The sequence below is a fragment of the Populus nigra genome, chromosome 5, assembly GCF_951802175.1.
Source record: "Populus nigra chromosome 5, ddPopNigr1.1, whole genome shotgun sequence".
Lineage (NCBI taxonomy): Eukaryota > Viridiplantae > Streptophyta > Magnoliopsida > Malpighiales > Salicaceae > Populus > Populus nigra.
The window spans coordinates 19,446,747-19,474,590 of NC_084856.1; the positions used below are offsets into that span (position 1 = coordinate 19,446,747).

The 27,844-nt window shown below is 36.2% G+C and overlaps 2 protein-coding genes, 1 long non-coding RNA gene and 1 pseudogene across 10 annotated transcripts; 2 read left to right on the forward strand and 2 right to left on the reverse strand.

Annotated features, from left to right (window-relative positions):
- Window positions 1-1,881: 1,881 nt before the first annotated feature.
- LOC133695193 (uncharacterized) lies at window positions 1,882-13,023 on the reverse strand. Its single transcript, XR_009842392.1, has 8 exons — window positions 11,962-13,023; window positions 11,307-11,388; window positions 9,357-9,444; window positions 8,257-8,943; window positions 7,784-7,966; window positions 2,882-2,990; window positions 2,262-2,377; window positions 1,882-2,163 (listed from the first exon to the last, which is right to left on the reverse strand). It is a non-coding gene; the product is annotated as an uncharacterized LOC133695193 (long non-coding RNA).
- Window positions 13,024-13,132: 109 nt separating this feature from the next.
- LOC133695192 (NAD-dependent protein deacylase SRT2) lies at window positions 13,133-20,925 on the reverse strand. Of its 8 annotated transcripts, none has more exons than XM_062117060.1 (12): window positions 20,557-20,910; window positions 20,405-20,447; window positions 20,008-20,251; window positions 19,806-19,871; window positions 19,041-19,086; window positions 17,848-18,008; window positions 17,613-17,742; window positions 16,013-16,177; window positions 14,553-14,680; window positions 13,843-13,942; window positions 13,687-13,755; window positions 13,133-13,559 (listed from the first exon to the last, which is right to left on the reverse strand). In XM_062117060.1, the coding sequence occupies exons 1-11, from the start codon at window positions 20,578-20,580 to the stop codon at window positions 13,702-13,704; spliced, it is 1,161 nt and encodes a 386-aa protein (XP_061973044.1). In that variant the 5' UTR covers window positions 20,581-20,910; the 3' UTR covers window positions 13,133-13,559; window positions 13,687-13,701. The 8 variants fall into 8 exon arrangements, with proteins under 8 accessions (XP_061973044.1, XP_061973043.1, XP_061973050.1 ...); XM_062117059.1 differs by having other exon boundaries at window positions 20,405-20,450; XM_062117066.1 differs by lacking the exons at window positions 13,133-13,559; window positions 13,687-13,755 and adding an exon at window positions 15,278-15,348 and having other exon boundaries at window positions 13,904-14,291; window positions 20,405-20,450; window positions 20,557-20,923.
- A 1,604-nt stretch (window positions 20,926-22,529) lies between these two features.
- On the forward strand, window positions 22,530-23,632 carry LOC133695474 (uncharacterized; annotated as a pseudogene).
- Window positions 23,633-25,943: 2,311 nt separating this feature from the next.
- LOC133694856 (uncharacterized) lies at window positions 25,944-26,876 on the forward strand. Its single transcript, XM_062116553.1, has one exon. It carries the CDS (start codon window positions 25,944-25,946, stop codon window positions 26,874-26,876), a length of 933 nt encoding a protein of 310 aa, XP_061972537.1.
- Window positions 26,877-27,844: the final 968 nt, after the last annotated feature.

Here is a 27,844-nt window from a genome sequence, read left to right on the forward strand (position 1 = left end):
ACCTTGGCAGAGTTGTTGAATGCACTACAAGCATAAGAGCAAAGGAGGCTGATGAGGCAAGAAAGAACTGTAGAGGGTGCATTCTTTATCAAATCTCAAAACTACCGTGATGGTAAGAACAGAAAAAAACAGAACAACAAGTTTGGAGGTTCTGCATTCAACACCAAAAACAATAAAACCAGTAACATTCAAAGCTTTCCTCCTTGCCCTTACTGCAAAAAAAAAAAACAATCATCCTCAGAATAAATGCTGGTGGAGTCCTAATGCACGTTGTTTTAAGTGTGGTCAGTTAGGGCACATGGAAAAGATATGCAAGACTCAACAACAACAAACTGAAGCCAAAGTTGTCGATGATCAACATCAGGAGGAGCATTTGTTTGTGGTTTCATGTTTAGCCACAAATAAATTCACAGAAAATTAGCTCATTGACAGTGGCTGTACAAATCACATGACTCATGATGGAAAACTCTTCAAAGAGCTTGACAGAAATATTATTTCCAAAGTCAAGATTGGAAATGGAACTCACTTGAAAGTAGAAGGCAAAGGAACAGTAGCCATTGAAACACACTCAAGTTTTAAATTAATTTCAGATGTACTATATGTTCCTGAAATTAATCAAAACTTGTTAAGTGTTTCCCTGTTTGAGGATAAAAGTTGTGTGATTGAAGATGTTGAAGGCATAGAAGTCTTTAATATTCAGATGAAAGGCAAAAGTTTTGTGTTGGATTTTAAAGAAGAGCAGGCTGCTGTACACAAGGAAGTCAATAATTCCTTACTTTGGCACAAGAGAATGGGGCATTATCGTTATGAAGCATTATTTTTCATGGAAAAGAACAACATGGTGAAAGGCTTGCCCAAATTAGAAAAAGATCTTCCAACATGTGCTGCCTGTCAATATGGAAAGCTGTCAAGACTTCCATTTCAACAAAGCAAAGCCTGGAGAGCTACACAGAAGTTGCAACTAATTCACACAGATGTTGGAGGACCAATGAACACATAATCTCTAAATGGCAGTAAGTACTATGTTGCCTTTATTGATGATTATTCCAGAATGTGTTGGATTTACTTTATGAAATTCAAAGCTGAAGTTGCCAACATTTTTGGAAAGTTCAAAGCATGGATTGAAACTCAAAGTAACTGCAAAATTCAGGTAATCGGATCCGATAATGGAACTGAATACACTTCTGAAAAATTTAACAGATTTTGTGAAGATGCAGGCATTGAACACCAACTTACAACACCATATTCTCCACAACAAAATGGTGTTGTGGAAAGAAAAAATAGAACAGTGATGGAGATGACAAGATGCTTGCTAAATGATAAAGGATTGCCTAAGAAATTCTGGACTGAGGCAGCTAATACATCAGTATTCTTGTTGAATAGATTGCCAACAAAAGCCCTGCAGACAAGGACTCCGTTTGAAGCCTGGTTTGGCTACAAACCAAAGCTAATTAATTTGAAGATATTTGGTTGTTTATGTTTCTCTTATATTCCTCAAAATAAGAGAGACAAACTGGACAAGAAGGCTGAAGCTGGGATTTTTTGTAGGCTACACTGCTGTTGCAAAAGCCTACAGAATTTATATACCTCAAAGAAACAAAGTGATCATCAGCAGGGATGTTCAGTTTTTCGAATCTGACAGCTGGGATTGGAAAGATGAAAAGCAGATTGAAGATCAAAATCAGAAGAATGAAATAGATGATGTACCTGTGAGAGGAACCAGAACTCTTGCTGACATCTATCAAAGATGCAATGTTGCTGCAATAGAACCTGCAAATTATAAAGAAGCTGCAACTGATCAGAAATCGTTAGATGCAATGAAGGAGGAGCTAAAGATGATTGAAAAGAATCAAACGTGGGAATTGGTGGACAGACCTCAACACAAAAAAGCCATAGGAGTCAAATGGATTTTCAGGACCAAATTGAATTCGGATGGTTCTGTGAATAAATACAAGGCAAGGCTGGTTGTCAAGGGATATGCTCAGATGTTTGGGGTGGATTTTTCTTAAACATTCGCTCCAGTTGCAAGGATGGATACAATAAGGATGCTGCTGGCACTTGCTGCACAAAAAGGCTGGACTTTACATCAAATGGATGTAAAGTTAGCTTTTTTGAATGGTTACTTGGAGGAAGAAATCTTTGTTGAACAACCTGAAGGTTTTTCTGTTGCAAGACAAGAGAATCAGGTATATCAATTAAAAAAAGCCTTATACGACTTAAAGCAGGCTCCAAGAAGCTGGTATAGCAGGATTGATGCTTACTTGCAAAACTTAGGCTTTATAAGAAGTCTAAGTGAATCTACTCTTTACGTAAAAGGAGCTGAAGGACAGATACTTGTTGTATCTCTTTATGTTGACGATTTGCTGATAACAGGAAGCTGTAGAGAGCAAATTGACAAGTTCAAAGAAGAGATGAAGTTTGTTTTTGAAATGACAGACCTTGGAGGGATGTCATTCTTTCTTGGTATGTAAATATTTCAAAAATAAAATAAAATATTTCTGTGTCAGCACAAATATGCAAAGGAAATTCTCAAGAAGTTCAACATGGAACAATGCAAGCCAACTACAACACCAATGAATCAAAATGAGAGGTTCTGCAAGGAAGATGGAGTTGGAAAAGTGGATGAAAAGCTATACAGAAGCCTAATAGGTTGTCTAATGTATTTGACAGCAACTAGACCAGACATCATGCATGCTGTAAGTCTATTATCTGGATATATACATTGTGCAAGTGAAATTCATTTTTAAGCAGCAAAGAGAATTCTCAGATACATAAAAGGCACAACTGATTATGGGATCAAATTCAGTCAAGTTGGAGAATTCAATCTTCATGGTTACTCTGATAGTGACTGGGCAGGAAACATTGATGACATGAGAAGCACCTCTGGTTATTGCTTCAGCTTTGGTTCAGGTGTTTTTTCATGGAGCTCAAAGAAATAAGAAATTGTTGCCCAATCTACAGCAGAAGCTGAATACGTTGCTCCACTGCCTCTGCAAACCAAGCAGTTTGGATCAGGAAACTATTGGCAGATTTGAATCTGAAGCAAAATGAAAGCACACAACTGTTTGTGAACAACCAAGCTGCAATATCAATCTCAAATAATCCAGTATTTCATGGCAGAACAAAACATTTCAAGATTAAATTTTTCTTTCTAAGAGAAGTTCAACAAGAAGGAGAAGTAAAGCTGCTCTACTGTAAAACAGAGGAACAACATGCAGACATCTTAACAAAAGCACTTCCTAAGCTCAAGTTTAAGTATTTGAGACAAAAGTTGGGAGTTTGTAGCTTCAGAGTCAAGGAGGAGAATTGTTGACCAAAAATGACTCTATAAGCAAAATAAAATCTCAGTAGAATCTAAGTTTGTTTACAGTTATTAGAGTTTGTTTCTTGTTGCTAGTCTAATGGCTATTTTTATTCCATGTAACAGAAAATCAGATATCCTAGGAGAATATCTTGCAATTCTGTTTTTTCTTATTGTATAAATAATCGTATTGAAATTCAATAAAGTATGTGTTCTGCTGCAACTACAATATAAAGCTTTTGTTTTCTCTTCAATATATACAACACATGTTATGAACTACCTGGATACCTAACGGGTCACCCAAAGGTGAAATATGGGTCGGGCACAAGACATTTTAGCAATAACAATAAGCCTGTGGTGAATCATGCGTCCAAAGACTTCTCCATAAAGGATGCACAACCAGTTATTGGGATTTCAAAGGCCCAATCAAAACAACTCCTATCACTTCTTGACACAAAAAATGTAGAGTCTAACTCCCAAGCAAATACAATAACTAAGCCAGGTTTGTCTAAAGTCGCTTCTTATAGTTGGATCATCGATAGCGGGGCGACAACTCATATTTCTTCATCGTCTAAATTATCTCTTGGCACAAATAATAAATGCTCGTTACCTCCCGTACTACTGCCTAGTGGAGAGAAGGCTAATATTGTTACAAAAGGATCATTACCTCTGAATTCAGTTTATTATTTACACAATATGCTATGTGTTCTTACATTCAAAATAGATTTGATATCAGTTAGTCACTTGACGACAGACTTGAATTGTTCAATATTTTCTTTTTCTTATTGGTGTATTTTATAGGATCTGGCTCTGAGGAGAATGATTGGTTTGGGTAAACAACATGACAGACTATACTATTTGGTGACCTTACCAACAAAGAAAAACTTGAGCAACCATTCCTCACCCACATACCATCCCACCTGTAATCTCACCATCTCATTCATCGATCTTTGGCATAATCGCTTAGGCCATGCATCTCCTCTTCGTTTAAGTTTCATCGTAAAGAAATTTTTAAATTTTTCTATTCAGTCCAATAATACTTGCCCAATATGTCATTTAGTTAAATAGAGTCGTCTGCCTTTTAGTCCTAGTGTAATTTCTTCTACTAAACCTTTTAAGCTCATTCATTGTGACATTTAGGGTCGTTATTGACACCCTTTACTTTCTAATGCTTATTACTTTCTCACTGTTGTTGATGATTTTACACATTTCACATATATTTTCTTAATGCAACACAAAAGTAAAGCACAACCACTCTTAAAATATTTCTTTAGTTATGTTCTCACTCAATTTGAAACTCGCATTAAAACTTTTCAAAGTGACAATGGTGGAGAATTTATATCACTTCAATCTTTCTTTCACGATAATAGTGTCGTTTTCTAACATTCTTGTGTTTACACACCTCAACAAAATGGGGTTGTGGAACGCAAACATCATCATATTTTACAAGTAGCTCGTGCTTTAAGATTTCAATCCCACCTACCTACCCAATTTTAGGGGGAGTGCGCTCTGACTACCATACACATCATTAATCGACTCCCTTCTCTTGTTCTATCTTTCCACACCCTTTTTGAACTTCTTTACTCAAAACCACCTTCCTTCTCCTATCTCCGTGTCTTTAATTGTTTAACCCATGCTACTAATAGCCATACATCTCATAAATTTGACCATCATTCCATCCCTTATAGTTTTATTAGTTATCCCACCAATCAAAAGGCATACAAATTATTCAACTTATCGACCAAAAAGATTTTTACTAGCTGCGATGTACGATTTCATGAACACATTTTCCCTTATACTTTTGTCAACCCCAACCACACTATTCCTCCCCTGCATCATAACTTTGGCCCTATTCATTTTCTTCTCTACGACATTGCCCCACCCACATCTTACCCACCTACAACCTTATCCACACCTACTCAAACCCCTCCGTTATAATCTCCATCTCCCACCCTTCACCCCTTCTCCATACATACACACGTTGACCCAAAACTATTGTTCCCTTTACCTCATTTGACCATTTTAACCCTCCTAATCGATGCGACACCCCCGTCTTTGACAGTCTACTTTCATAAACCAAATCACTTACCTCTCATCCTCCTTCCAGTCCACTGCCACCGTTACACCTGACAACGACCCTTCACCCTCACCCAATCCCCCTCTGCTACGTCGCTCTCGCCATCATACTGTTTTCCTAGTCAAACTCCATGATTATTTCTGCTCCACTATTTACTCAAACCACTCGACCTCCTTGTTACCAGGTCCGACCAAAGGTACATGCTATCCACTGGCCAATTACATTTCTTATCACATATATACACATGCTCATCATTCCTTTGTTGCTCAACTCATTAAAGTCTTGAAGCCTAATTCTTACTTAGAAGCCTTTACTCATCCACAATGGCAAGCCGCTATGCATTCCGAATTAAAAGCTTTCTAACACAATGGCACTTAGTCTCTCACTCACCTGCCAGCGGGCAAAACACTGATTGGTTTTTACTGGGTGTACAAGCTTAAACATCACTCATATGGCTCCATTGAAAGGTACAAAGCCCGATTGGTTGCCAAGAGTTTCACTCAACTCGAAGGCATTGACTATCAAGAGACTTTTTCTCCAATTGCTAAAATTATCTCTGTTCACTGCTTACTTGCCTTGGCTGTAGCTTAGGGCTGGTCCCTTCATTAACTGGACGTCAATAATGCCTTTCTCTATGGTGATTTATCTGAGGAAATCTATATATCTCCACCATCGGGGCTCCTGCGACAGGGGGAGGAACACCTGGTGTGTCGCCTCCATAAGTCCTTGTACGGGCTAAAACAAGCATCTCGTCAATGGTTTGCAATATTCTCAAGAAGCCATCCACTCTGCTGGCTATGTACAATCTCAAGCTGACCATTCCTTATTCATCAAACAGCAAGACAAGTCCTTCACAACCCTTCTAATATACGTTGATGACATTCTGGTTACTGGAAATGATCTCATTGGCATTGTTGCCATTAAAACCTTTCTGCATAATCTTTTCCACCTCAAAGACCTTAGCACTGTTAAATACTTTCTTGGGATTGAGGTTTTAGCTTCTACAAATGGGATCTTTATTTCCCAACGTAAATATGCATTAGAAATCATTGAGTATGCGGGGCTATTAGGCGCAACCCCTATTGATACTCCTTTGGAACAAGGTTTGAAATTATCAGATAAGGGTGACTTACTCAAACATCTAGGTCGATTTAGAAGATTAGTTGGCAGATTAATCTACTTAACTGTATCCATGCCAGATATAACATATGTTGCACATGCCTTGAGTAGATTTATGCATTAACCTCGTAAGCTTTATATGAAAGCAGCTCTTCGAGTTGTACGATATCTAAAGGATGCACCAGGTAAAGGCTTGTTTTTCTCTTCGAACACTGATTTTAGATTGAGAGCCTACTGTGACTTGGATTGGGCAGGTTGTCCACTCACTAGGAGGTGTACTACGGGTTATTGTGTCTTTCTTGAACCTTCATTGATATCTTGGAAGTCAAAAAGACAAAACAATTTCATTGTCTTTTACAGAGACCGAGTATTACGCAATGACTGGAGCATGTTTATGAATTGACATGGCTCCGATACCTATTAAAGGATTTAGGACTTTCGCATCATAAACCAGCTCTATTGTATTATGACAACAAGGTTGCCTTATACATTGCAGCCAACCTAGCCTTTCATGAGCGAACTAGACACATTGAGATGGATTGCCATTACATTAGAGACAAGATCCAAGATCTAAGATGGTTCCGTGACTACAAGACATGTAAATTCTGAACATCAATTGGCCGACATCCTGACCAAGTTTTTAGGGAAAGAAATGTTTTTTCTGATGATTTACAAGTTGGGACTGCAAGATATCCACTCTCCAACTTGAGAGGGGTATTAGAAATTCCACAATCTCTACATTAGGAATGGATAACTTGTAAATATTCACTTTCCTATTGTAATGCCTAACTTAGGAGATAACCTACAATGTAGTAATTGATTCCTAATAGAAAGGAAAGTCTGGAACCTGCTCATATAAATACATGACGAGATCAATAATAATTCATCCATTCCAGCAGATTCAATCTCCTTTACTTCTCAAGTTTACAGAGACTACGTTGACTTTCAAGATAGTGAGTACAAGAAGAATACAGATGGCTGCACACAGCCACACTGCTTTAGAGGGAACCTTATGCTTTGGGTGGATTTTTCGCCAAAATGGACGAAAAGGGAATTCCTTCATCTCTTGATAACGCATAACCCTGAAGGAAACAAAGCTACATGCATTTGGTGTGAGATAACAGATCCAATCCTTGCAATTTTTATGTCAAATTTTCTAACGGAAAGAGACGCTATCATTGTCAAAATGCAATTCTGTAAGATTAGCTTCGAAGCTGTCAAATAGGTTCACTGTGAAGTCTTGACTATTGATAAAGCTATAGGCCTACAAGGAATCAACCACTTACCACACTAGCTGCACTGGTGGTGATCGAGAGCCCTCTGAAGAAGAATGAGCCCCATATGGTAAACAGTAAAAACGATTGCTCCAGCAGAATTATGATGTCTGCCATGGAATGCATCATAGAGTATTTGAGCTGGCACAATTCACCTGCATTCTCATTTCTTGGGTAATAAAGGCAGCCAAAATCCTGAAGAAGAGTTTCAAGTGTAGAATTTAGACTTCAGTTAAATCCCACCAAGAAAATTCTTGAGGGTGGGTCTAAAGTAAATAACTTGATAAAGACCACAATATTACAGTGCCCAAGTGGAAAAGAACAGATAAAGGGTACTAAAAAGAGTAAAATAAGTAGGAACTGGAAGGGAAGTTGTAATACTTCACGACTAACAAAATGATCCCAATGCTGAAAGTAAGGGCCAGGATACAAGCCCAGCCAAATATTGAAATGATTCCAATGCTAGAAAGAATCGCAAAATGTACCTTTAGTTTCTTCTGTAAGATGGTCTGCAGCATCGTATCCATATAGGGAATACTGAGTAACAAGGAAAGATAGAATGACTGCGTAAGGTTTGTTTGATATTCCTGTCGATTCGGGTGCCATTTCGAAATGTGTGAGCACATATGAAGCAGATTTTGTCGTCGTCAGTGCCACCAAAGGAAGCATTATAACAATAACCAGTCCTCCAATAACTTACCATAAGAAATCGCAATCAATAGTTTTTATTTTTGCACTTGAGAGGAAGGGGAAAAGGAAAAAATATAGCAGTCATACAAAAAGCATTAGATTTTACCCCAACATATGGAAATTACATCGATCAAGGCTATTACTTCTAATGCAAATGTGGTGAGCACTGCCCATATCAACGTGAGGCCAATGTACATGCATAAGAACAACCATTTAGGTGCAAAATCCTCCATTTTTATTTGTGCCAGTGGATAATAGGATGATACTCTGCAAAGTTTGTGAACCAGCATATGCCTTCGAAGTAAAAGAAGTCAACATCTGAATCTCATTCTCTAATGGTGAGAGTCCACTGAAAAGAAAACTACCTGAGTACCGATGCCTGCAACTAGCCCTGTGGTCTCAAGCCAAGCACAACACCATGATGCAAATGGCCCCATCTGGGGCCAGCTAAATGAGCAGCCCAGAGATAGACAGATCCGGTTCTGTTTAATTTGCAACAAAGAGAATGTTAGATTCCTGAAGCTTGCAGCAACGGGTATGCAAATAGTTTAATCAGAGCATGAAACTTTTAGATAACGTATTCAGTTTTGTTTTGAGAGATTACTGCTTGAAATATTCCAGTTAAGGAGATCATTTTCCTCTTTAAGAATTGTCACCCATGTATATTCTCTTAGACTAGTAAGCCTTTTACAGAAGCAGCATTCAATTCACAGATGTAGAATTTGATTTGAGAAAAAATTGCATAAACAACAACTAAAACATAGAATCATTAAGAAGAGACAGGGAATTTTAGAAGGAACAAGCTTGAAAAGAGGAGCAGATCTAAGCCATTGCAATACCAACAAACCAGGTGAAGAAAGATACAACAACCCATCACCAGACTAGACTTGCAGACCTGCATATAAAAGGCTTGAACCACAAGGAGGAGTAATCCTAGTGAAAAGGGTCATTGTTGAGAATGATATTGCAAGAGTTTTGAACGTCTGCGATATAAAAGGAAAAACACCATAAGTACATCTGCATATATAATGTAAAAGAAAATCTAATAAAATCCCATCAAAAGGTTAAGATAAAAACATTCCTTCAACAAGAAATAATAAAGAACCACCAGCCACGCACAAAAGAAGAGCAGAGCAAAACACAATACAGCAAGGGAATCCAGATTCAAGAACAATATCTCTTCTGAGCTCTTGCTTGTATCTTAGTTCATTGTGCCGCTTCTCCCCAGGATCCATTTATTGGACTTGTGTTGCCTCTGGTTGTCTATACTCCTTGGCATCAAGATATTATCTCCAGGAAGTTGGTTCAAAACAAGACAGAACTAGTTATACAAGTGGTTCCCTCCACCGAAGTTTTCCAAAAAAGAGACGAGAGGGGGGTTGGCTTGTGCTTGCTTTATACCATGAATCTTCGTGGCTTTTAATGTAAGTATTAAGTCCAAGTTTGCTGTTGTCATGCTTGAGTTTTCTTTGTTGATTCCCTCCAAACAAATATAATAACAGCCGCATATTCCTTATTCACACGCATCCTAGTATCCAGTTTCACATTTCTCTTTCAATGATTCTTCTATTATATATATGGGGTATCAAGATGAGTTTCACCATAGAATGGTTCTATTCTATGATGAAAATAATAGTGGCAACATCTTTACATATCTGAAGACTGGACAGATTTTCTCAAAACATGGAGTGAGATGGCAGGCGGTAGATACATGTGAACACTAGTAGTTTTCTCTTCCAGAAGTTTGACTTCAGTTAACGGACTTAAAGCATTGATCATTCAAACTTTGTGAATGGATATAGTTAGGTAAGGGGACCCATCAAAAAATCCCTGAAAGCTGGGTTCTCAGATTCAAGTCCCACTTGATTAAATCTCTTTCATGGTCGATAGATTCGCTTTCGATAGGATTGTTCTTCTCCCATAGAATTTCAATAAACACGTGCACTTTCAACTCTTAAGGATTCGATTCATTCCACAACTCGTACACACACGCGCACAAAAACAAGACTTCGTGTTGGCTGCCCCGTTTCACCAGAACCACAAAAGGTCACCTAAAAAGCTGCAACCTTGCAAAGACAATCCATCTCAGTATTTGAAACAGATACAATCATCTAGCAGTAGCACCTAAAGTCCCTTTAAGACAGCTGAGTTTATTACATCTCTCCAGCTGCACAATTCACCAAGTTCCCTTGGTGGGATGCCAAGGGCAAACCAAGACTTCAGTCATGGCTTAAAATCAGGGTTAATATCTCAGTCTATGCTTATAGAATGAGGTATTTTTCTATTCTGTCTTTATGTCCATGATTGAGCTAATTTTATCTGTAATATAAATTAACTTTCTAATCCATCCATTTTATAAGAACTGATTGAGTCATTAACCCTTTAAATTATTAGGAAAAGATAAGGTGCATCTTTTTCATCAAAGCTTCTTGCGAATTGTTTTCAACATGTCAAAGGCAATATGCAAATATTCTGCTAAGACGGCTTGAGAATGACCTAGCCTGTAGATGGAATGCTCCAAGTTTTCAGAGGTGCCGCCTGAATCTCGCCCAGGTGAAAAAGAAAAATTCAGTTTTGGATGTTGAAACTTCCAGGACCACAAGACTCGCATTAAGATCCTCAATCTCAATCTCATTCTAAAACAATTGCCCATAAACTAACTGATCGTGCTACAAATAACAAAGACCAACAGGCATAAGCCTGGGGTATCTCGAAAATAAATAAACAAATTGAACAGCTATAATATCTCTTCAACTTTCCTAAGCTCCTGGGACAACTGACAGCATTCATATCTTTGTAAAGAATGCTTAGATGGGGATATCATATAATGATCATTAGACCTTACCTTGAAAGGAAAGTAAGAGATGATCAATTCTCTGTCATATAGAGCCCTTCCGTGGAAGTTTTATACGGTGTTGCAATGCAACCTGAATATACAAAGCACTCCGGTAAGATGAGATGCTCAAACTTCTGAATTGGGCCAAAACGAAAGCATAATCCCCTTATCGGTAATACAGAAGTTCCAGAAGCTTTATCCATATGACAAAGTGATATTTGGGCTTAGCTACATCGGTACTACACTTGGAATGCACTATAGTTACATGAAATATGCAGGGATAGTGATCAGTCTTCTTCCAGAAAATATCTTCTTGTAATTATAAAAATAAAGGAGCATGATATCCTTTTGTTTGCTAAGAGACTAAAACGACCAATAAAGTACAACTTTTCATAGATCTGTCAACTGAACTTTTTTTCAAAGTGCATACATAAATGTGGGAGCATCTGAATACAGAAGCCTAACTAAAATAAGAAGCCCTGCCAGACTCTCATCTCCCGAATAGGTTGCGGTAATGTACAGCACTGAAATGATGTACTTTTGTTATGTGAAATAAAACAGACGTCATTCACTTCTGAGTGCTTCATGCAACGCCATTTAGTCAGCCAGCTTTGGTTACCTTAGTTTTGATATAACTGCGGTATGAGGCAAATGCTGGAGTTACCTTAAGCTTTGAAGATTCTGTTGGGGATTCCTGCTCCCCCATGCACGGACCGGTGGTGTACTGATAGTTGCTCAAAGGAGGCTAAGCACACTGAGACATAATATTTAACGTGGTTCGGCAAAACCGCCGGCAAAACCGCCTACATCTACAGGAGATAGTCATTGTATTAGAAATAGAGAAAGGTTACAATAAATACATGTAGAGGAGGAGAATTACATCCACTCTACTTAACTCATTAACTCCCATTGCAGCTCTCTTTCTCTCCACTCTCTTGCACACACTCACGTTCTCTCTCACACTCTCTCAAACTTGCTCTCACAAAATATGCCTCTTTTATAGGCATTTTATGGCAACCTTTTCCAGTACTTCTTCAACAAGTGGTTGCCAACTCCATCTCTTTTTATATGCTCTTGATTTATAGATTTTTTATATGTTTTTTTTAGATTTTATAATGTATAAAAGAGGTTGTTCTCATATTTGTATATCCATTAAAATAAAATTAAAAACACTAAAAGAACATGAATTTAATGCTTTTTTACTTTTAATATTTTATATGATATGATGATTATAATTTACAATACCAAGGAAAAATTAGGGTTAACATCATATGATATCTTAATTATCTAATAATTCCAATTAGGTCACCTTACAATTACATTTTAAATTTAATTAGTGGAAAGTTATTAATTTTTTTAGCTAAAATAACATCAAAATATAAAATTAAAAATCTTATCTTACCATCATATTCAACACAAACCAATACAAATAGTGCATCCTATTTTGATTAAAACTCAGCCTTCTACACTTAAATCAACAGTACTTATGGAAATGCTTCATATGTATATAAAGCCAAGTTTAAGAATCAATCCAACCCATTCAAGTTATTTTATATGTAAATCATATCCGACTTCGGATTGAAACGCTAAACTCATAACCCTAATCTTTCAAAAGGATTTGGGTTGTATTTACAGGTCTGAGTTCATATTTGCCACCCCTACTCATCTAATGCAAGGAGGAAGTGTGAAGAACTAGTACCAGAGCAAAACTGGGGGGGGAGGGGGGGGGGGGGGGGGGAGGGGGGGGATCAGAATCTCAATAATCTTGAGTTGCTGCATGTGCTATGGTTGAGAGTTTGGAACCATTAATGTGCTGGGAATTAGCTGCTCACACATTAGCCATAATTGTTCATTGGAATCCTTTTCCATCAAATAAATCAACATGTCATCCACCATACATATACACCTTAAACGTTACAACATGAACAGGATTTTATACCCAATACAGCAAACAAAATTAATCAAATCATAAATTTACTGGAAAGACCACAAACCGATTGAAATGTTAATGGCATACACCATTCTTTGCTTGCTTGATGGCATCTTGAAGTTGCCTCCAAACAAATGTATCGTGCACAATTATATGATACTCACATTGGTGAAATCCTGAGCTAGATATGCCCTCAGAATCTCAAGGGGACTCTTGATCAACAAGTTCCGCTAGTCATTCTATAGGATGGTGCAGGGATGCCAACGAAAAAACTATCATGATGTTTAAATAGAACTTGAAGGCTCATAGCCCCTCTTCATTTCAATCCCCACCTGGAAAAAGAAAGGCAGAATAAACTAGTTCATTGCATTACCAACAACGTGGATCCCTGGGATGCTTGAAAAGGGAAGGGGCAAAATTGCAACTTTTTTTCTTAATGAAAATGTATTCTCATTTGACCTCTTTCTCGTATCATCAGGAGAGAGCAGGGATGCTGAGGGATCCAATGTTCAGTACTCTAGGCAATATCTGTGACAGTCCATAACAAGGATCAATAAAGCCAAGACATGATAACGTGAAGAAAATAGTTCCCAAATTGGTTTCAGAAGACTTCACCTCTCCTAATCGGGCATTTATCTTTAAAGGCACGATATCATCAGCTCGCGTCACACCTAAATTTACAATTGCTGTAGCAGCACCTGCCTCGTGAGCAGCTCTGTTCGATATCAAAAGCCTTGTCAATTGAAGCTTGAGCAGTCTTAAAACATCATGCTTCGGTTGCTTCATTGTCAGTTGTGTTTTAGTTGGGTACAATGATAAAGAAAAAGGTTAAAGAAATCCCAGATTCCACTTCAACTTCAAGCATTAATTCCTTGCACACACGAAATTAAGGTTGGCATGTGGCAACATTTATTCATCCCTTTGATGGAGTCGACATCAATGTCAACCTTAAATGAACTTATAATGCTTCAGGGATGAAAATGACCATCGACTTAATTGCAGCCTTCAGAGGATGCAGGCTTACATTCAGTTACTACTGTTCACAGTTATTGATGTATTGTTCACTGCATGGAGACATGCATGGCAGTTATTATCCTCAGTCCTATTCTCATCGTCAATTAATGAATTTTCTTGATTATCAACATTGAGTTTAGATTTTGAGAGACTTCATTTATTTCCAGATCAAAAGGAAGAAAAAGAAACAAAGAAGCTGTAAACTAAGACATAAATTTTCCAGAGACAAAGGTATTTCTGATCATAACCTTGTTATGCAATCAAAATTTGTCATCTCCCGTCATAGAGAAATGAACAAAAAATGCATTTACCTGACAAGTCTAAAAGCAGACATGGTCATTAGAGATGATCCTAGTACAAGGAAAGCATCGCAACCTTTTGCAGAGTCCATTGCCTTGTCTGCTCTATCCTTGGGGACATTATCGCCAAAGAAAACAACCTTCAGGATTAGCAGATTACCATGTTCAGAACCAATATTTCAAAAGGTGCTTTACCTGTATGTTTAGCTCAGCTATTGTTGTATCATACATGAGTGCATTTGCTTGAACAAAAATGATTATATGTGTGCTGCATACATGCCCACATTTCATTTTGTGAACTGAAGAAACTGTCATAGCACTCATATATGAATGACCAAATACTGCAACTTCTTTGTTAAATAGTTCAAAGTTAATCTATGCAATCAGCAAGTAAGCCTTCCATGATAAGTCATCATTAATATTTCCATCAGAGGTTATAGTAATGAGATTTACAGCAGATGAACTCAAAATATGACCACTTTCTCAAAAAAGAAAAGCCTAAGAACATTTTGTATCATCTATGTGATATTTTTTAGTTATTTCACACCTTGAACCTTCTTCTACTGAACAATTCAGAGACAGCAATAAAATAAAATTAGTGGATTTTGTAACAACCTATACTAGGCACTTATTGCACAAGTATATGAAATTCAATATGAAAGAAAGACTATAAAATGATGTGCAGAAGCGAATACTTGAAATACTGATAGAAACTCATATTATAATGGCAGATTCACCTTGGGTGCACAGTGTATAAGATATGTATTCGATACATGTACATGAATTCTGCTTTCACATGTATTACCATCTGTTAACAGTGAAATAGCAAAGCAACAATTACATGGTAACAAATATATGCCCCGTCTTAAAACCAAGCATAATGCATGTGCTACCTGATATCAGAAAACTTACAAGTTTACAGACCATCACGTCCATTCAATGATAACTTTCTACGAACATTAGACAATGCCATTCAATGACAACTTTCTATGAACATTAGACAATGCCACTCTTAGTATTTTCAATGCATGTCTACCTTATTTTCAGGACTTAAATTTCCTTTTAACATCTTATAGCACTTGATGAAATCCTGTCATGGAAAACAACAATTTCAACACACTTGGAGTTGTACTCTTCTCTCTCACACACATAAACATGGGACCCACCATGAAAATTATCCACGGACCCCACCTTCATTAAGAAAGGGGAGTACAACCTCAGGTGTATTAAATAATTTCCCTGTATCCTGATATTCCATGTACTTATGGCACTATACCAGTCTTTTATGACCACATGGTTCTGCAACATCTACACAGTTGAAGATACATCAGGTCATCTAGTAACCCAGTAAAAAAGAATGATAACTAAAATATGGATATGGATATTGCTTGCATATATCAATTATAGCAGAATTTAAAAGCCTCCAAAGATATAGCAGCTGAAAATTATAAACCAGTACAAGAAAATATTACATCAGGTTTGAGCACTCCATTGCATTTTGGGCATGCAGGTATGTGGTAATCCTCCTCCCAGAATTTCTCATCAATCTCAATATCACCATCAGGCCTTTGCTTCATGCCAAAGCTCTTCTCCGATCCAGGACTTCCATTATCCAAACTTTCAATTGCTTCTGCCCACTACATAATGATTTTCTCAATCAGCCTTAGCACAACATAAATAACATTCCAGATGAAAAAATGAATTTGCAGCCAGGTTAAAAAAGGATTAAGTAGTTGAAAGAAAAAAGGAAAGAAAGCCATTCAAGGAAAACAGGCAATTCAAAGGTGATTTTTGCATGTAACCTTGCCAACCATTTTGTTTTATTTTTAATGAAAAATTACCATTTTACCTCTAATGAGTCCTTTTGCTTCCATTTGACGGTCCTTATTCTTTGATAGCACTACCAAGCTCCGTTCATCTTAAAATTTTAACCAGATTTTATTTAATATATTTTAAAGATCCTCATAAAATTTCAGCTCCATCTGATGGTCGGATTTAAAATTACGTCCAATAACGTAAAACTAGTCAAATTGTGATTTTTCGTCAAATTTTCGAATTTCTCTAAAAATTCTGAAATTTTAACCCAAGCTAAGAAATCATATTAGAAGTCTCCACTCAAATTTTCTGATAACCCGATCGAGAGTTACCAATTTTTTTTTCTTTTTGTTCTACATGAAACTATTCAATTTATAATTTTTCACTCAGAGGTTTTACACATTTTCACATTATTTAAGAAATGCAAAATATTTTCTATGATGGGGTTTTAGCTCCTACTATTCATCCCTTTGTATAGGCACCTTTTAAATGGGTATCCTCTCCATCACCTCGCCAATAAAAGGGACGGAAACTGCTCCCTCATCATCCCTGAAAATCCTTTTTGGCATTTGAGAAATATCTTTAAAACCCTTCAAAAGTTTGATTAACTGGATCCCTTATCACAATTTTTATTGGACAGAACATCAAGTCCCTCGTTCAAGCCCTACATTTTTAGATTCTTATGTTTCCAATCCATGTTCTAACAGCCATTTCTGACAATTGTACTTGATTCTGAGGCCCCAAACCTTTGAAAAAAAGGCATGCCTATGTTAAGACCTCATTTATCTATACCCTCTTAACTCTAAAAGTGTACAGCATAAACTTATGTCAATCTCTCGGAACTAAAGCTCATTCGTGAAATCCATTTGGCATTTGAGAATTCTCTTTAAACCTCTTTTGAGATTTTAGTAACTGGATACCTTATCACAATTTCTATCAGGTAGAACCTCAATTACCTCATTGAAGCCCTACATTCTTAGATTCATACATTTCCAATCCACATTCTAAAAGCCATTTCTGGCATTTTTACTTGAATCTGAGGCTCCTGACCTAATAACAATGGTGTGCCTATGTTAAGACCTCATTTATCTAATTTAGTCATATCTCCAAAAGTGTTCGGCTATACCCGAATGTCATTCTCTCTGAACCGAAACTAGCTCATGAACTCACCTCTTAAGCTTTGATGACATGATGCTGTATAACACATTAGAGTCTGGATATTTCCTACCTAGCATCAGTAAATTGTACAAAACCAACCTTTGGATTGAGGGCCTTCAGTTGATCTTGAAATGAACTCCGCGGAAAGGAAAAGTTGCAATCTAGACAAGTCACAGAGTATACAGTTCCATGTATTTCAAGTGGGTTGCTCCCAGCACGATGGTGCAGTCTGGAACAGTATTTTGATAAAGTTTGTTAATATAGCACTTGTCTATGGCTGCATGAGACCCTCATAGTTTCTCGAAAAAAAGGAATGGTATGAACAGCTAGTTACCTATCAACATTTTGTGTAATCATAAAATCAATCCGCCCAGCTTTTTCTAAAGATGCCAAAGTAAAATGGGCTGCACTAGGTTCTGCAGCATGAAACCGTCTCCATCCAGCATAGCTCCTAGCCCAATATCGCCTACGTGTTCGACTTGAACGGACAAACTCCTGTTCATAGAGAGATGCAAGTATATGTTAACAATGTAAACTTTTGTTGGATCGGAAAAAAAATTATACCAATCTTTGGAAAGTACAGGGTGAAAATACAATACAAAAGATTTCCTTGGTAGAAGAAAGAAGAAGTACTGAACAAGCTCCAGCTTCTGTGATAAAAATCTTTTTAATTTTTTTACAACTAAATGGGCTCTAACAATGCTAATCATAGGATCAAGCAACATGTACGAGCTGCATTCCTTTTAGTGAACTAAAATCCAGTAGGCATCTAAAATATATATGAGGCAAGTGCCAGTCTAAAAGGAAGATGGTCTCATTGAACAAAAGTTTAGGAGATAATGTATATTCAGTACTGCATTCACTTAACAACTGACTTCCCTCAGCTGCAAACATGAATCTAAATATTCTAAAATAAGATATAGAACTCATCTATTTGCAAATGGCTTCCACATCAATGAATTCAACCTTACATTGAATAAACAGTTTGAATTACTCTAAAATTTTCTCTCATAGCTATTGCATGAAAGAAAAAGGGAAAAAAGAACAGACATTGATATAGCTATTCTCTTTTCTGTCATGCCATTATCTCACTGGCAGAGATTAATTGATCCATAAAGTGAAGGATTTAGATTTTTCTATTATGATAATCAACTCAGCAAATTCCCAATCATCTATTCATGAATTGGTCTACATATTTTATTGTCATTTTTGTTCAGAGACTGATACAGTCATCATGTGAGATTAACTAAGTAAGCCCTAGTCAAATTGGGCTGGCAGAAGCTGCTATTTTCTAAAACTTTTAGTCTAAATAGAAGATCATCTATCCTGCCACAGATTGATGCTCTAGCATATTGCTTAATTCCTGGAGAACTGAAGCTTTATTAGAGGACCATTACAGATGGCAATCTTGAAATTTAGTAGCTTTCCTTTGTTTTGGTTCTGATAACCTTGAACATATTTAAACACTTATCAATGTTGAAAAAATGCTGAAGAAACAAGATATCTGACAACGTGCCTTCAGATCACCTGATGGGTAATAGGTCTGAAACCAGAACTGTAGGCTCCATTTGGACTGCAGCAGGATAAAATTCCATATCATTATACATCAGTTTGGCCCCACCAAGAAAATTCAACAAAAATGCTTCTAGAGATAAAACATCACATGTTACCCATAGATTGGATAACCAGTTTGAATTACTACACAATTTTATCTTCTTGGACATAGCCAATGCATAAGCAAATAGAATGGAAAAAGAAGAAGATCATCATACTCAACAGAGGGGAAGAGTAGACAACTATAGATCAAAGCAGGCTCCAGCCACTTGTATTAATGTGATCGATGACCATATGCAATCTTTGCCTTTCCCCAATGATGGCTATCTAATACCAAACATGCAGCCCAGTTCACATGAAGAGCACACAGAAATGAACACTTTACAAAACCATCCACAGTGAAGGAGTTCTTGTGCATCCTAAATATTAATGTGGATGAAGAAAATAAGATTCATCAATGAATCACAACATGCCATGGCATTATACCAGACAAACATGGGCACGAGTTGAGGAGTGAGAGAATAAATTCAATGCAAGCATCAAAAAACTTCAATTCAGCCATCATAAAATTATTGACCACTAGCAGCTTGAGCAAACTTGCAAGGAGTTCATTCTGTTATTATTATTACAAATGCACTGCTTACTGATATATTAAAAGTGCAAAAAAACATCTTGTAGATATGATAGACTTGTACGACAGTATTAAGCTTATTGAACAGTATAGAGAAGAGATAAAACCTTCTATAATCAGGAATTCCACATTCTGTACTAATCCCAGCTCCAGTCAAAACCACCAATTTGGTGCTGTACATAGCAAAAATAAATAAAAACATCACATTTTGTTACAAAACAGACATAGCTAATCAAAGAAATGAAACAATTTTGCTCAAAAAAGAAAAAAAAGCAAGAAAAGAAACAGCTTCTTTGAGATTGCTCTAACCTTCGATCAAAAAACTGGTACAAAAGATCAACATCTCTATCACTTGGAGGATCTGAATCAGGAACTGTCTTCTTGTCTTTCAAAATTTTTGAAGAGACTTTTTCTTGGTTTCCAAATGCGTTCCCAGCAGGCAGTGAAATACGGTATGATGTTTGTACAAATCTTACAGCAGAGCCTTGAAAAGAAACAACCCTTTTGCCTCTTCTCAATGGCATACAATTCTTGTTGCTCAATTGAACAGAATCTACGAAAACAAGGTCGAGAACAGTACTTCAAAACCAAGGAATATCAATCATAAGAAAATCCCATTTGAGACAAATGAACGTAAGGCAGTTCTGTGATAAGAGAAAAAAAAAATAACCCAATCAAATTCAATACGAAACAACAACCCACTTGCCTTTCATTACATTTCCAAGAACCCTTCTTGCAGTTCTTAAAGTCTGCTGCAAATTCAAATGAAAAATTCAAACTTGAAACAAAAAGATTGAAACTTTGATTCTTTGATGATGAGAAAGAGAGAAAGGAAAAAAGAATGAAAAGATAACTTACAAAGAAGTGTGTGTGCAAAAGCATGGTGATTGTGTAAGAAAACTACTTTGGTCTTTTTTTTTTTTATTTGCAAGAGAAATTCTTGGTCTTGGAGGGTATTTATGTGGTTGGTCTTAGCATTGGAAGCTCCGGTAATGGAGGTTGATGTTGTGGTTATGTTGTCTTAAAAGTTTTTGTCTATTTGTAACTTGTGTTCTTCCACGTTTATCACTTCTTTGCCGTTTATGTACCTCTGCACTCTGAATTTTCGTCAGTGAGATGAGATTTGCCGATTAATTTTTTTTTTCCTTGCTAAATTGCTGATAGAAAATTTTCTTTACCAAATTGTTTTGATTTTTGAACGTCAACGAAATTTCTTCTTCGAAGGTTCTGTGATTTTTGCAATTCAATTTTTTTCCTTAACAACAGTAAATGGATATCATTAGATTTTTGGCTTCATCATCCGTCCACCATTGAATGTAGGAGTGATTGATTTGGTGGCTGAATGATGATAGCCAGCTGTGAATATCATTTATTTCCAAAGATAAAATTATTTAATAAGATTAATCATTAATAGAATAATAGGATTTACTTAGAACGGAATCGCTTTTTTAAAATATTTTTTAAAATATATTAAAATACTATTTTTATTTTTAAAATTTATTTTTTAACATAATAATATTAAAATTATACGAAAAGAAAAGAAAACTTCATTTAAAAAAAAATTTAAAATACAAAAATAAAGTGACTCTTAATTATATACTACCACTGTTAGTCCAAAAAAAAAATAGTAGTAGTAACCATTTAGATGGTGATCTAATAATAAAAATTTAGGATTAAGAGATTTGTTTTTTTTATGATTTTAGGTTTAAGTCATGTAATTGCTCATATAATGGTCATTGGAAATTTACATGGTCATTAATTTTAGGATCTATAAAATTAATTGAGGTATATATAAACTGATCCAAACACTCATATTAAACTTAAAAAAAAATAGTGTGGAGTTCTTCAAAAACTCATTCAAGAATGATATTTGTGTCGAAGATACAATTATCCAAACGAGAATATGATTACATTTTAATTCATAACAATTTTCATAGTCTTTCTTTCCTTAATTTTAAACAAATTATTTGCAAAATTTTCTCACAGCCATCTCCCCTACAATTCGAATCTAAGAATTATAAAGATCCAAAAAGTTTGGAGTTGGGTTTGAGGTCATATAAAGCACAACCACAGTCCACTTTAAACCTTCCTCTATCAGGCTCCGTTTATTTATTTATGTGATGCGGTGCGGTGAGTTCTGACAGGCTTCCATTACTGAGATATTATTAAAGATACCATCTTTAACTGAAACGGGTGTTTTGATATGAAAAGGGTTTTAAGAATTTACTGCCATTTGTTTGGAAATTTTAGTTTTTGACTGTTTGGGGTTTTGTTCTTCAGCACAGATGGTCTCATATGTTTTTTTAGTGATTTGGACATGTAAAGGTTTCTGATTTGTTTGTGTAATTCTTAAGTTGATTTCAGTCCTGGTAGTCCTTTTTTATTTGATTTGAGTTGTGATGAAGTTATTATAGTCTTTGTATTGGTTATTTTGACCTGTTAAGAATTTGATAATGCTTTAGATTTTGTGGTTGCTGTTAATGTTCATTGATGTGGAAACTTTTGGTCACTAATTTTGTGTTTATTGTTCCAAGGCACCAATTATTGTTTATGGATGAATTACCCTTACAAGTCTTTTACTTTTTAATTGAAACTGCACACGCTGCGACTCGTTCATCCCATTGTCATTAATTGCTCGAAATCCTCTTGGTGAAACAGCCTGGGTTTACTTTACAGTAGAGTTTGCTAACTTAGAACTGCAATTTTATTGGTCAATCTGATGTTTCTAGAATCTCATGTGATTTCAGACCTTTCCCTGTTGCACAGTTCCCTCGTGACAGCAATTACATGGAAATTGACAGATTTTTGGTTCACATCTGATGCTTTAAATTAATTTGTTAAAAACTTGATATCAGACTGTAAAGTTTTGAGGCCTGGATGGCACTAGCTACAACTCTTGTAATTCTGGCCTACCCTATTTCAATGTACATCGAGTTAAGATTTTCCTTTTTCATAATTTTTTAGAATAAACTTTTCATTTTGGCAGTGGGAAAAATTTTGTTGCAAGAGTAGAATGATTATTAGTTGAGTGTACAAATAGCTTATGTCTCGTCTCTTAGAAAAGCAATTCTCCTGCAATTTCAGATCTTGATAACTCAAGTGGGCATTCAAACTCGTCTTTGACTGTCTATTAGAGAGCTTAGCCCATGATACTTTTCTTAATTACACAGGTTTGACACAAGTCACAGCTTTAAGTTAGTCCTTGTGCTTCACAGGAGTTAGTAGTTTGTTAACCAGTCAGGCATTCTATTTTTCTTGATGAACAAACTTCAGAGATGTGGCTTTTTCTTCTCATAAACCAACTCGGGTTTATTTTTTTAATTATGCAAGTCTTTTTTGTTTCTGTACCTATGATTTTATTCGCTTTTGATTTGCAGACACAGATGGTTATTCCTCCTCCGGATAGACTGCCTAGAGTTACTCAATTTCTGAAGCCCTATGTTCTGAAGATGCATTTCGCAAACAACTATGTTAGTGCCCAAGTGTTCCACTCTCCATCGGCCACAGTAGCATCTTCGGCAAGCTCACAGGAGAAGGGCCTGAGATCAACCATGGAAAATGCCTGAGATGTGCAGCTGCTGCCAAGATTGGCAAGATACTAGGAGAGCGCCTGCCGCTCAAGGATATACCTGCTGTTACTGTTTTCCTGAAGAGAAAATGAATATCATGGAAAGGTGAAAGCTGTAATTGAATCCTTAGGAGAAATCGGTGTCAAACTTGTATGAATTATGGATAAGACAGTGTTACTGGGTTTGGTTGTTGAACTGTAGTTCTAGGGATCACTGTACTTGTCAGGAGGGATTACTTGGGAGAAAACAACGGAAAATGCATGGATGGCTTCTTTAATTGCTAAAGAACCAAGCTCCATCCATGCTTTCTTAACTAGTTATTTGCAGACGCAAATAAAAACCTGAAGGTAATTTTATTGATTAAATCTAAAGATGTCAATCTGGTAGCAATGCCATGGTGATGAATGGAAGTACTATTGCAAATGTGCACGGATTGGAAGGAAGTCTACGCACAGCTAGCAAAAATGAGGGGCAAAGCCACCACGAGGTGAAAAGCCATGGTGATTCTTCCATGACTTGGAAGGCAAACTCTAACTGCACCATGACTAAGATAGAAACAGTGAACCCAGCACTGTATTGAGAGCTTCACCAGCTTTTCTTCTGTCGCGTCCAATTACGCTAGGAGAATGCTTATGCTATAAAATAAGAAAAGGGGAACAAATACGATGCTCTGAAATACAAAGTTGGAGTTAATTCAAGTCGCTGGAGCAATTGGAGTTTGTTTTCCATTTATTTTGTAATTGATCTATCAGAAGATGCATTCCTCCATGGGGAGAAAGCGTATGCAGGTTGATTCTGTTGCTATACAGAGTAGTTCCTATCATGCAAAGAAAGCGTATGCAGGTTGAATCACACAAACGTTATGAGACATGCTTGATTTGTTGTTTATGTTTTATCTTGAAAACCACTTTTGATCTTACGTGCTAGTTGTTCTCCCGTTTATGTTTTAAGATCATCTCAAAGCAAATTCTATATTATTTAAAATTATAATTTATATTTAAATCAATTTATTAAAAAATTTAATAAATCATATATATATATAAATTATTAGTAAAAAATTAAAATAAAATAATTAATTAAATATAGCTTGATTGTAAATAAATTTTAAAAATTAAATATTAGAATGTAATTAATATAGAAAATTACAATTCTAGATCTATAAACAATCAAGTAAAGATTTAATTGAAAAGTTTTCTAAAATTAGCCTAAAATAATATGTGATATTATTTAAGAAGTAAATTAATATTTTATAATTTATAAGGTTTTTAGATTTTTCTATAAATGGAAAGCTATGATTTTTATTTTTTAAAATACGTAGAGTACAATACAAAAATACCTAAAACATAGGAGGGGAAAAGCTAGCACTTAAATGTATAGCAATCTTTTTCTACTAAAAGGGATGAGATTTTTTACTAATAATTTATGTGGATTACCATTATAAATTGGATATTTAAACGACATATAGTTTACAATAATACAGCCTTAAAGTAATTATTTAAAACCAAAAAAAACATTTTATCTTTAAGTAATCTTTATATAAACTATAAATAACCCTAGATCTATTAAATAAGGTACTTGGAACTCTATTTTTTTTAAAAAAAATCTACAATTTCTACTACATATATATGTTTTAGAAAACTCAACTACTCAACACTAGCTAAAAATTTCATAAAAGCATAATATTTATAGTCCAAATTTAGTTGGTTATTTAGTTATTTAATCCTTGTTTCATCACGAGTCCAATATTATATATATATATATATACACACACACTTTTATGATGTATTTTTGTATATAAAAAAATAAAGAGGGATTAAAAAAACAATTCACAATAATTTGTTTATTGTTGAATAATAGAGTGAAAAACAATATTTTCCCCATGACTTTCAGATTATTACTTAGTAATCCCTACATAACGGTGGGGTTATAATGTCATCAATTTCCTACGCATTCATCATTTACTTGTAAAAGCCTTTGCAGCCAACAAAAGAAGAACCTGTCCTCTGTAGTCCTTCTAGGTTCTCTTTATCTTCTCATATTCCAAAAATAACAGAATTTTTACGGGTAATTACGTGGTTGGTGAAATGATAGATGCCAAAAGATGAAGATATGCTTCCATTAAGATGTGTATATTTGGTCAACATTCAGGACAGATGGATAGTGACAATCCCTTCAATCAGTCCTCCTATTCTGGGGCTAAGGCTTTGGATTACAGCAGCTGGCTGGAGACATTTTCTCCATAAACCAAAAAAGCTTTCCAAGTCACCATCTTTCCTTCTCTTTCTTCAACCAACAACAGAAACTTTTCTGCATCCCTTTTCCCTGCTGTAGAAACCCCATTTTGGTTGCCTTTTCAGGTTCTTTAAAAGCATCAGAAGCCAGTGAGTGTTCCAGAGGAATATAATTCAGCTGCGTTTTTTACCATCAGGTTCTTCAACACAATATCAGATCTTGCCAATATCGGAACCATTGATCAGTTTTTGAGAAAGTCTTCTGATAAGGTAACATGTAACATTTTGTTCATGTTATGAACAATAGTATTGTATGTAATCCAAAAGAGGCAGAAAATACGTTGGTAGGGCAGGATAGAATGGGATCACAGCTTTTCTTGCATTAGTATTCGTTCTTATGCCTGTGAAATCATAGTTTCGCTTCCATTTGAATATTTACATAACAATGTCTTTCCAATATCCATTGAGAAACTCCTCAGTGGGAGCTTCCTTATCATCTGCACCCCCAGAAAAAATATCAGAAGATCCATCGACAAATAAAACTCCTCAGAGTACTGTCACGTGCGCCTACCATGCTTATGTTGCAGGTTATTGGCGTACTATCACAGTTTTTTGGTGCAAGAACCTTATGAATCACACCCTCAACCTCGTTATCAATAATCTTGAAGGTGAAGTTTGTTACAGTTGCAAGATTGACCTTAAGCCTTGGCTTTTTTGGAGCAAAAAAGGGGGTAAGTCTTTTGAGCTTGAAGGGTGCCAAGTAGATATACATTGGGATTTCCGATCAGCTAAATTTTCCGGGAGTCCTGAGCCGGCTAGCGATTATTATGTTGCTATAGTTTCAGATGAAGAGGTTGTTTTATTGTTGGGAGATTACAAGAAAAAGGCTTATAAGAGAACGAAAGCAAGACCGGCTCTTGTTGAGGCTATCCTATATTTGAAGAAGGAAAATGTATTTCACAGGAAAACCTTCTCAACCAGAGCTAAATTCGACGAAAGGAAAAATGAGCATGATATTATTGTAGAGAGTTCAACAGGAGGATCAAGAGACCCTGAGATGTGGATTAGCATAGATGGAATCGTTGTGATTCATGTTATGAATCTACAGTGGAAATTCAGAGGGAACCAAACTGTGATGTTGAGCAGGCAACCAGTGCAAGTGTTCTGGGATGTCCATGATTGGCTGTTTAGTACCCCTGGCACTGGCCATGGCTTGTTCATATTCAAACCAGGGGTTCCAGAACCAAAAGATGACAAGGATGGCAGCAGTTATGGTGGGCTGAGTGATACTAGTGATGGGAGTATGTATTTTTCTACCAGGAGTATCTCAGCAACAGCAGAATTCTGCCTTTTCCTTTATGCCTGGAAGATTGAGTAAGGTTTGTAGTATTCTATGGAAATGGCTAAGTGCATCATACGCAGGCATTCTTATGGCTAGAACTTTCCCTGCCAGTAGAAATATAACCTGTAAAGTTAGTTATCGGTTATCTCCCTGGTCTGAGCCCTTCATGGATGAATATCCGATCCATTACATTTTCCATGTCCATTGTGGAAGCATAGTTGATAATGTCAACTGTAGTTTTGTCCAGTACAATTCTTTACATAGATCTTGAATTCATTTATTCCTCAAATTAATCTTTTACTTTACTGGAGTAACTTGTGCAATAGACGCAATTCCAGATCCATGGGTTCATAGCTCTAACCAGGCAACATTTTTCAGGGAATCAACAGGTCTCATGATCTGTGCAGCAACTTTTCATATTTCCAGTAGTTCATTCAAAGCCTCCAGTATTAAAAGAAGTTATCGCCAACGAGCTTGTAGGTCAACCAGCTTCCATTTCCCCCTTCCCCCTAGAGATATCAGTTTTGAGCCTGTCACTTGTCAACCTAAAAATATTAAAAATTATTCAATAAGCTACATCACTCAGGATATTGCTTCCCCTTCAGTTATAGTTAATATAAAGCATTCAAGATAGAAATCACATAAAAATCTGAAGTGTTCCTTTGGAGGGTATTATTAAACACTAAAGAGAATAAGAGAATCTGAGTGCTTGTTTCAAGACCACGCCAATCATCCTCGAACACAGATGGGTTTTGTTGCAGGGTTTGGTGTTCAACACAGATATCTGAATATCCCACTGCAAACGGACAGTCATTCTTGTACATAAATATATCAGGATCAGAGGGTAAATGGCTTGGCATTCGGCAAAGTCAAGTAAACAGATCATCTATTTAGGCAATTCACACAACTTTTAACTTAAGCAGGAACAATCATAAGCATCAATATACCGAGGAGCTTGAGTATTTTTGTTAAACATATGCTGTCTTTAAAATTTACCTGCACTT

Bases quoted from the DNA above. Each gene is read 5' to 3' on its own strand.
- LOC133695192 (XM_062117059.1), bottom strand. From the start codon at position 20,580: ATGCTTTTGCACACACACTTCTTT. The intron at 19,872-20,007 runs GTTAGAGCAATC...TGCTATGTACAG, and splicing joins TACCAGTTTTTTGATCGAAG to CACCAAATTGGTGGTTTTGA. The intron at 19,087-19,805 runs GTTTTATCTCTT...ATCCTGCTGCAG, and splicing joins GGAATTCCTGATTATAGAAG to TCCAAATGGAGCCTACAGTT.
- LOC133694856 (XM_062116553.1), top strand. From the start codon at position 25,944: ATGTCTTTCCAATATCCATTGAGAAACTCCTCAGTGGGAGCTTCCTTA.